Source organism: Limanda limanda, chromosome 4 (assembly GCF_963576545.1).
Source record: "Limanda limanda chromosome 4, fLimLim1.1, whole genome shotgun sequence".
Taxonomy (NCBI): domain Eukaryota; kingdom Metazoa; phylum Chordata; class Actinopteri; order Pleuronectiformes; family Pleuronectidae; genus Limanda; species Limanda limanda.
The window spans coordinates 4,228,616-4,239,299 of NC_083639.1; the positions used below are offsets into that span (position 1 = coordinate 4,228,616).

Consider the following 10,684-nt stretch of genomic DNA (forward strand, 5'->3'; position numbering starts at 1 on the left):
CATCTCTAAAAATTCTAATGTTTAATGCTTCAGGAGTAAAATAGTCTTAAATTATTTTCACTCAGCTCTTCCTCGCTCGGTGATTATTTTTGTCTCATTAACAAACAAAACATTGTTGATGTAGATACTTGAAATATATTATGTTTCATATCAGCCTGATGTCACTGTGGTTTTTTTCACTTTGATCCAAACACTGTCAGAATTCCTTGAATATCCATTTCTGCTGATTTCACTGGTGAGGTTGCTTGTCATTTTTCAGGTAAATCAAATATTTGCCTATTAGTTTCCTCTGAACTTTACACATGGCCAGCTCTTATTTGACAAACAGTTTGAACTCACATCAGTGTCACTGCTGTAGTTGCCTGCAGCTGATGGAAGGGTACGGAGCTGTCAGGCCTGCCCCCTGCTGGTCACTGTCCACATCAACAACAACAACAACAACAGCACAGAGTGATAGCATCACACTTTCTGTTGGAAAGGATATCACTGGTTAGAATTTACAGGCTATAAGTTTGGTTGTGTTTCCACTGTCTTCTGTTGCTTATGTTTATTGTTTATCATCACTTTAAAGGTGTTATTGTCATTTAGGCTATGTGAATCACTTTGGGACTTTGCTCTGAGAAACCTGCTCCATTGACTAATCTGTACAAAGTTATCTACTTACTTACTTACTTAGTTAAATACTTACTTAGTTAGTTAGTTTAATACTTACTTACTTACATATTTACTTATTTGCTTGGTTCAATTTAATAACTTAGGCCTGTGATTGATACTGTGTGAATCATCCAACCATATATGGGCATAAACCAAACTCAAACGGTGACAGATCTTATCTCTACTGAAATCAAATGTATCATTGGTTTAAATGGCAGCGGGCAACAGGTCTTTTGATCAGTTCTCACCCTCTGACTGTGGGTAAGTCATCTTATTGAAGGAGGTATACATTTCACAATATTCAAGGAAGTTAAGTGTTGTCATATACAGTTGTGACATCAGCGAAGCTTTCAAGCTCAATGCCGGGACCTCCTATAAAATATTTGAGCCCTGATGTCACATTTCGCTTAATGAAACATGAGTCCCTTTACCCTGAAGATGTAACTGCTGTGAAACGTATACTGGCAGGGGTTTTTTCCAAACACAATGAAATGTTGTCAGTTGAAATGTTTTGCACGAGGGTTTTAACGTTATTGTGAAATGTCTGACCTTAGGTGAACTCACAGACATAATTAACTGGCATTTTCAGTTTCTGTGATTTACTGTGTTGCTGCTTACTTAGCTGTAGACTGAGTGTGGTGCAACACCTTGTTTCACTAAAGCCACACCTTCCCCCGTCTCCTCTAACAGGCAGTAGTTAAAAACTGGGCCAGGCTCAGATATAAGGAAGTTGCCAGCAGCGATGGAATGAATTACATTTGGCACAACAGGGACATCAGACTTCACGGAAACATGTTATGGACAATCTTCCTGCTGCTTAATGGACTGCTTATACTAATTCTCCTTTACTCCACTCGCACAAGGTAAAGACTTTTACTTATATATTGATCTTTGCACATGTTTCATTGTCAGCGAAGGCTCATTTAAGAGGTTGTTTAAGTCTGAATTTGCAAACTACTGCAAAAGCATATTTTACAAATGTTATGATTTAGAAAGGCGTGACGGAAGTGTCCCATTACTGTAGTGTAAGGTTGACTGTAATATGATACTGCTGGATTCATATTTAAATGTGTATCACCGAGACACATGGAGAACTTTGTGTATATTAAGCTTTGTGTATTTAAACAACACCCTACAATAAAACTCAAAATTATGCTTGTGACTTACACTTATGTTTTTGTACTGTACGACTTTTCAATTACATAATGGAAGTTCATTTGGCACAAGTTCAGGTAAACTTCTAACCTGTTGGTTGAGATTCCCAAATGAATGAAATGTAGATAAACCAACTGTATCACATATTTGTTTTAATGATAGTGTCTTTTTTTATCCCTGGCAGACAGAAAGATGAGCCACCTCTGGACAAAGGCTTCATACCATGGCTGGGGCACGCACTCGAGTTTGGAAAAGATGCTGCAAAGTTTTTGGCCCGGATGAAAGAAAAGCACGGAGATATCTTCACAGTGAGTTAATAACCTTTGTTTCAAACACAAATAACAACAACAAGCTATTTTGACTTAGAGGACAGCAACAAATGTATTAGTTTGAAAGGGAAAATATCAAAATCAGGATAGAGGAACCAGAAGAAGTCAACTAATCAGAATTTTAATATTTGAACAATTAAAATAAATCATGTCCCCACAGGTCTGTGTACTTGGTAAGTATGTGACAGTGCTGCTGGACCCAAACTCTTTTGATGAGGTGGTTAACGACACAGCGTTTCTGGACTTCACCTGCAGCAGAAGCCAGGTCCTGAAAAAGATCTTCAGTCTTCAACTGCCAAGCATCAAGCCTGCAACAGAGAGGGAATGGATGAAACTGTAATTAAGGTTTCTTTTTAAACCTAGATCTCCAATCGACAAGAGAAACCTCTGTTTTAAATCTCATCCTCATCTTTATCTTTGTGGTTTCCTCAGGCATTTTCAAGGTCTCGGTCTGTCTGAGCTAAGCAGTTCCATGAACATTCACCTTCAACGTCAGCTGCTGAGTGACCAGAGCGCCTGTGGCCCCTCGGAGTGGAGACAGGACGGGCTCTTCAGCTTATGTCACAGCCTGCTCTTCAGGTAACAGCCAGGAAAATGCAGTACATCACGTGACATCAGTGTTTACACCACCAGGAGTGATAGTCTGGGATTTTTTTTTTTTTTTTTAACTTCAATGATTTTTTTTCTCAGGGCTGGATATCTTACATTGTTTGGGAGGAGAGACAATGCCACCGCAGTCTATGAAGAGTTCTGCAAGTTTGACCGTCTCCTCTCCAAAATTGCTGTTGGCACACTCAGCCGAGGTGAGGTAGCAGACAATAAAAATAGATATTGTTTAATCGTTGACTGGCAGCAAAGTTTAGTGTTTGTAAACTTCTGTTGGGTCTCATTTAGGGGAAACTAAAACAGCCAACACGTCCCGGGAGCGACTGTGGGATCTGCTGTCTCCGAGCTGCCTGAGCTCAGAGACGGGCTCCTGGCAGCAGAGCTACCAGAACTTCCTGCAGATGCAAGGAGTGGATGCAGAAATGCAAAGAAGAGCCTTACTGTTGCAGCTGTGGACCACACAGGTGAGCGCTGCATTTCCTTTTGCATGCAAATGTATGCAAAGAACACACACACACACACACACACACAAACACACACACACACGCACACACACACGCACACACACACAAGGCCAACTCAATGATCCCAAAACATACAAACCCTCCACACCCAGACTGCATGCCTGAATTCCACTCCACACGTTGCTCAGACGGCCAACAATGCACAAGTGACACACGGTGGATTCTTCTCTTCCAGTCTCACACACATGCCTGTCCCGACCTGTAATCTCACAGCACAGTTTTGCCTGTTGTGATCATTTGAACGAGTTTCTGTGACACCTTATCATTTCATCCTCGTTCAGTAAGGAAATTATGTAATGCATGCATCACTGGAGTGTATTAGTCAGCTGTTAGTTGCTTCCTCTTTTTTCCCCACGTCATTCAGTTTCATTCAGTGGGAAACTGATACCGTCAGTCAGGTTTGCCGCTTGCCAAGCAGCTCCACTGAGGATGTGTTTTATAACCTGGGAAAAAGGAGTTAGAAGTTTCTGAAGCAAAATATATCAAACTCTACTGAATGAATGCGGAATCTAACATTGCAATAACTCTCTACTCGCCCATGAACGAGGCCTTTTGTTCAAAAAGTATGTATTTACTTAGTGTTCAGAATAAGTAATAGTGACTCATGCGTGAGCGTCACTACAGAACTGTCGCTCACCAGCCCAGACAAGTCCGCAAGGTGCAACAAGGTGTGATTGCTCCATGCTGCCACTTGGGGGAGACAGCAAGTTATTTATTGTCTCTGTCCTCTGTTCATCAAGGCTACATTTTAGTAGTAATAGCTTTAGTCTCGTGTTAACCTGCCAGTCTCAGTGGAACTACAATTGTACCCCCATGAATGCCAGCGTATCTAACCAAGAGGAAACCTTGGCAAGACCACCCCACCACAGGCCTCTACAGCCACTCCGCTGATGTGGTGAAATACTGATGGTCCTTCGGCATGTTTGTTTGTGCATTATCATGTCTGCTGGGATATTGGAACACGCAGTTTCAGTCTGGGATGGAAAGTGGGGCACCACTGCAGAGAATAGAGGGATTAGATGTGAGGCTAGCGAGAGAGGTGCCAGAGTGGTTATGGCTTACAGTGTGTGTTACAGGAAGACTGGGGTATTGCAGAGGAAACTACAATTCTTGTGTTTTCTCTAAAGCTAACAACAGTAAAACAGAAACCTCGATATTATTTTCATTACTTGACCACGTATATAAAATATGGTCTGAGAGTGAGCTTAGTTGGGCCTTTCTCTTGTCAGTGTAATGCTGGACCTGCTGCCTTCTGGCTCCTTGGCTTCCTGCTCACTCATCCTACGGCCATGGAGGCTGTGAAATCAGAGGTCAGACGTATTACTTCCCAGGAATCGAACCCCCGGCGTCCTCCCATCAACCCACTGGAAGCACACAGCACACCTGTGCTTGGTATGTAAAAAGCTGCAGGCCGCCTTTTTACCCGTTCATTTCAACTCCTCCACCTCAGGGTTTAGTCACTCCAACCAGATGGAAAGAATGACTCATTTGACTTGTTGGGAATAATGAGATAATCACACTGAAAAGATGTCACTGACAATTAATGTCTGACCTTAGATTCAATAAAACGATGATTACCTTTCTCATATATTTGTTCAAATGTTTGTACATCTCCAAATGACCCCCGAGGGCACCGCTGATTTAACTCCCACTGACACCCCTCTGAGATCATCCTCTCTGCTGTCCTCTTCGTTCTGCAGACAGCGTTCTGACAGAGACCCTCCGGCTCACCGCTGCGGTAATGATCAGAAGAGAGGTGATTCAGGCTAAGAGGCTGCGCATGGCCAACGGACAGGAGTACCTTCTCAGACAGGGGGACAAAGTGTGTCTGTTCCCCTTCCTCAGCCCTCAAATGGACCCAGAGATCCACCAAGACCCACAGGTACGCTGTGTGTCGAGGAGGAGTGTACACCATTCACCCACAACAAATGCGTTACCATTACGATATATATATAGTTGTGAACCTCCATTGAGATACTTTAAGCCCTATTGTAGTGCACAAGGCAATCTTGCAGAGGCAGGATTACTTGATCCATTGGGATAGGCTGCTAAACATCTACAAATTAAACAGTTGATTTGAAAGCGAGCAAGATACATTCTTCAATGGTTAGATGTGATAACTGCATATTATTTTTAACAGAAGATATGGAGCTGTGCACATATGATCAAGCCTGTTTTGATGAAATCTCAACCCATCCATGTAACTTGTGTCTTCATCTTTTTTTCCACCCGTCTCCTCTTTATAGATGTTCAAGTACGATCGCTTCTTAAATGAAGATAATACGGTGAAGGATACGTTCTACAAGGAGGGGAAAAGATTGAAATACTACACCTTGCCTTGGGGGGCGGGGAAAAACATCTGCAGTGGGAAGGAGTTTGCTGTTAAGACCATTAAACAGTGAGTGTAAAAAAATTAATAAATCCATATAAATTTCCATGTTGTATCTTTTAGATTTTAAATGATGCATTCATGATCAAAATAGTTCCTGCAATTTCAGCCCGATTATCAGATCAGACCAGCAAAAATCCATCGTTATATAATATTCCCCCCCTATTATCTTTTCAGTCTGCTTTCATGTCCTCTATCGTCATTAGCAACAAGCTGTAATGGGGTAATGGCGTACACTCAGTAATGAAATGTATGAAAGAGGCGAAGGGTAATAGGGGACAGGCATTTTAGAGAGCATGACTTTGTCAGACATCATATCCAGTTACAAAGGTTAAAGGTCAATCCTTTTAATCCATAAAACGCATGTAGGAGGATCTGGTTATTCAGTGCTGATCACGAGAGTTTGTGAATAAGTTGTTTTTATGCTTTTTTTTATGAGCTACGTTTATTTACTCTCTGTCACATAGTTTCTAGATGTCGGAAATCTGCAAATGAATCTTTACAAGTCAAGTTTATCTATCTGTGCTTTGTCTCTTCTTCTGAACCACTTTGTCCCTTGTGTCTTTTAGATTTGTGTTTTTGCTTTTGACCCGACTGGATGTGGAGATGTGTGACCCGGGGGATTCACTGCCACCCGTAAATCCCAGTCGCTACGGCTATGGAATGCTGCAGCCGGACGGAGATCTGCAGGTTCGATACCGACTGAAGGAGACGCTGTATGAATTATGACTTGTTGACTAGTAAACCTCTTTGTCAGCACTGTAGCACTATTTATTCTATGCTATGCTCCTACTGTAGATATCATATTTAACTTTGCTGTGTTTAATAAAATAATTTAACTTGACACGTCTCATTTTTGACCACAAATGGCCTTGTTACTTTAAGCTTCACTGAGGGAGTATTTTTTTTGGTGTGTGTGAAATAAACACATTATTTACTGCAGCATGAGGTTCCTCTTGCCAACTGTCTTCATAAGAGGCAAGACGAAACAGAAGTCACAAAAAACAATAAAGTTAATTTGATGTTTACAAAAAGTTCTTTATTCATTATCTAAATATGTACATTTTCTCAATAATTGTACTTAAGTACAATAGCAAAGTAGTCGTGCTTTAAATTAAGTATATCCAGCATGCATCTTTATAACGCTCCATCTTTTAAAATAATTATTGTACTATTCACTCTACTACATTCCAACAGCTACATATATTGTTTCTAATTCAAATGAAAAATATGTGAGATGAGTGCCTTGTTTTTTTAATTAAACCAGAGGTTCCTTACTTTTATGGCCAATTACAAAATAGGAACATTGGACCCATTGTGAAGTTACATAATATTACTAAGAGGGATTTCCCCACCTATCAGTGTGAAGCCCAAATACATTAAACTGCTATTCCAAAGTCCAAAAAAGATGAATTTGATTTTGTAGAGCTTGTTTTCTTTCTTAACCCATCTATCATTCTGCAGCTGATCTCAGAAATCAGAGAGGACACCTGCAGTCACTTGCTTACCCTCGGCCAGCTATAAAACCATATTAGCAATAGTTTCATAATGATCATACATTTTCTGCAGGAAACCAAAGTACACTTTGGAGCTAATGCTCCACTTGAGCAGGATTTTCAATGTAGACTTTTACTTTTAATGCAGTATTTTTATGTAATGGTTTTGAATTGAATGCTTCTCTTATTTTGGTAAAAGATCCATTAATACAAATTCTTCCACAGATCCTTGCACGTGGAGACAGAGTGGAGGAACCATGTCAAATTAATTGGCACTAAATTGACCTAATTTCCACATTAGGGTTTGTTCTTAGATCCCTGAGCATATATTGAGGTTACTGACTGGTTTTCACTCAAGTTGTTGCCTCTGTGCCTTAAGGGATCACATATGCATCTCGAGCCTCCATGTGCACCTGACATCATGCATGTACCTGATCCTGAACACCAACACCGTAAAGTCTGCATTGCACAATAGTGAGGCGTGTTGTAGCGGCGCTGAAGGAGTTAATGGGATGTGGAAGCGCTGTCACGGATCCACACACACACACACACACACACACACACACACACACACACACACACGCACGCACACGCACGCACGCACGCACGCACACACGCACACGCACGCACACGCACGCGCACGCACACGCACACGCACACGCACACACACACACGCACACACACAGCTGACCGGGAACACAGGTAGTGTGTCCGGATTGGTTCCCTCCCTCCCTGCCGGTACTTGTTGATCACCGGGCGGATCAGCGGAGCGACGAGCCGGCGGGTGGACGGTGGATCGTGCTGAGGATCTCGCTGCCATGTCGGAGGCAGAGGGGGGGGTGAAGCATCGGCTCAGACCCGTTGCCATAGTAAACCAATAACGGCACCTCCTTTTTTTTGTGTAAACGCTGCTGCTTCTTGTGTGTGTGTTTGTTTTCCAGCGGATTGATTGTTCCACAGAGCGGAACGTGCCGGTTCGATTCGGTGCAGGATGACAACAACAACAACTCACCACGGTATTTTATTTTCTTCTAAAAAGCCTTCTTCACATGTCACCTGTGATTTGTAATAGATTGATCAGACTCTGCACCAATATGGAGCCTTTGAGCAGCGATGGGGGATTCGCATTGACAACATCGCAGTTTTAGAGGATCCAACATCCCAGTGAGCTTGTTGCCATCCCCAGTGAGAGCTGCAGTGTGGGGGGAATGCATATTTATGTAATTGTGCATCGTTTACAGAAACCTTGATTTCAATGGAACAGGAAGATGGAAGCTGCTTCAAATCGATATTTGTTTTCCTCTGCCTGCTTGTTCACATCTGAAATCCAACATCATCCTCACACACACACACACCCCCTGTTTATGTGTGTGCTGTATGTGATTTTTTTTAATGTAAGCTGACATAACACTCAGACTTAATGTTGTTTGGGAAGTGTTGGAAACTTTGTGTGACAGTGATCACATCTGCCTTTTCATACCTGACGTGAACATGAATGTTATTTTCCCCTTCTGTGAGGAGGAGATGTGATCATTTAGATTTCCTCCCCACAGCATCCCCCATGGGAGCTGCTCATGATTCAGGGAGTGAGCAGCAGTGTCCTGGTGTTTCAGCACCATTAGACTGGACAGCGCTCACTTGGTACCACACTCTCCACTGTGGTTTCCTGTGTCTCCACCCGCTGCACTGCACAGGCGACAAATGAGCACAGGTAGAGCACGAGGCTGGAGGGACCCAAAACAAACACACAAACACACAAACACACACCGCGGGAGATCACCCACACTCTGTCAGGGTAGTCTTTGTAGTTAAGATAGTTTAATATCAACAATGGTGGAGTCACAACCAGTCAAAGTGGTCAACCACCCCAAGGGTCCCCCCCGGGATCTGCAGGAGTCCAAAAAGCCCCAGATGTTCTTCATAACATTCCTCAACTATTTGATTAATGGAAAATATGTGTACTACAGTGGGTCCTCCATCTTGTGGCCCTGGCGAGGGACTCAGTGCCTGATTTGTTTAGTTTGTATTTCATTAGCATTTTTAGTATTTGTCGTTCATCAAACCGCTGCAGTTTGTCCCTGTGTGTCAAGATGTACCTTGTGTAGCCTATGGTAATATTATTCCATCCTTCGGAGAACTGAGGCTGGACCTAGTGATTGTATTTCAACAGGTCGCAATCGGTTTGTTGTCCAGTGTTTAAAATGTCAGGAAATAGTGAAGAACGCTGACAATAAATACTAATTGTCGTCTATCAACTATTGTTGAGTGTGTAACGTCATGTAAAACACAAATATTTGCATTTAAGAAGCTTTCTCCATTGACCTTTGCACGTTTTTGCATAAAAAACGAAAATCAAAACTGTTCCTGAATGATTTTCCCTCAAAGGACTAATTCATTAATCATCGCATTGATTCAGCTGTGGTCATGGCCAGTTTCCAGGTGTCTGGGGGAACAATTAAAATGCCATGTACAGAAGAGGGTTTTTTGACGAGAACATATAGATATTCAATTTCAATTTTAATGCTTGGTTTATCTGCAGGATGATGATTAAAACAAGATCAAATTCCAATGTATTAGTTGTGCTTTCCAAATATTTTTCTTGCCAACCCTATGAAAAGGAAAGCCTTGAGATTCTGATTCTGCAGCCTGCTACTGTGTGTGAGTCATCTCAAACGGATCTATCTGAGGGTATGGTTATTAGCTCAGTCTAACACAGAATTTTGAAAGAATTCAGAGGATTATATCTGATGTGAGAGAGATACTAATTTAATGAATCTTCTCTCTAAACTGCAGGACATTTGAACCTGCTTTCTTTGAATCAGAGCAGGTTAGAATGTAGTTTTGGTAACAGTCACTTATATTGTATGATGTTTGTCTCAGTTCCTGATCAGCTGAAAACAAAACGATATTATTTCAGGCTTAATCTTTCCCTTGTTAGGTCCCAACGTGTGAGAGTCATTTCAGCATCATCAATCTGGGGGAGGGTTTATTGTTGATTCAGGGAAGGATGATAACACAGGATATGATACAATGAGAGTAAACACCCTGAAATTATAATTTGCTGTAAAAAAAACTGTTCATCATTTTGCTGCTGTGGACCTTTCTAAACTATTGGCTTTAAATGCTGGATGCAGAAACCTAAATTATTTACTGGTTTTCAATTAATTGCCGCATGGTCGTTAACATGAGTAACCAGGTCGGCAATCACGGTCCAAACCAATAGTTTCAAACCCTTTTTGCTTGTGATCCCTTAAGTGAAGATGATTGTCCACACAACATACAGACACAGTGATTTTGGCTTCTTTTAATAGTTAATCTAGATCATGTTAATAGGCCCTTATTAATACAAGTTTAGCACAAAAATAAGAATATATGAAAATAAGTTTAACAAAGACATTTTTTTTGTTTCTTTCTTCAATCATCTTGTGACCCAGTAGCTGTATCTTAAGGCCCTTGTGGGGTCTTGACCTCCAGGTGGGCTGCTCAGGTCACAAGCTACAGAAATATCAACATATTCATTTTAAACTGATG

General features: G+C 41.6%; 1 protein-coding gene across 1 annotated transcript; it reads left to right on the forward strand.

Moving 5' to 3' along the window:
* The first annotated feature begins 1,446 nt into the window (after positions 1-1,446).
* Positions 1,447-6,386, forward strand: ptgis (prostaglandin I2 (prostacyclin) synthase). Its single transcript, XM_061070448.1, has 10 exons — positions 1,447-1,517; positions 1,994-2,117; positions 2,299-2,474; positions 2,571-2,717; positions 2,829-2,941; positions 3,033-3,208; positions 4,498-4,660; positions 4,969-5,150; positions 5,515-5,666; positions 6,227-6,386. Exons 1-10 carry the CDS (start codon positions 1,447-1,449, stop codon positions 6,384-6,386), a joined length of 1,464 nt encoding a protein of 487 aa, XP_060926431.1.
* The last annotated feature ends 4,298 nt before the right edge of the window (positions 6,387-10,684 follow it).

Bases quoted from the DNA above. Each gene is read 5' to 3' on its own strand.
- ptgis (XM_061070448.1), top strand. From the start codon at position 1,447: ATGTTATGGACAATCTTCCTGCTGCTTAATGGACTGCTTATACTAATT. The intron at 2,942-3,032 runs GTGAGGTAGCAG...GGTCTCATTTAG, and splicing joins TGTTGGCACACTCAGCCGAG to GGGAAACTAAAACAGCCAAC. The intron at 5,667-6,226 runs GTGAGTGTAAAA...TGTGTCTTTTAG, and splicing joins GCTGTTAAGACCATTAAACA to ATTTGTGTTTTTGCTTTTGA.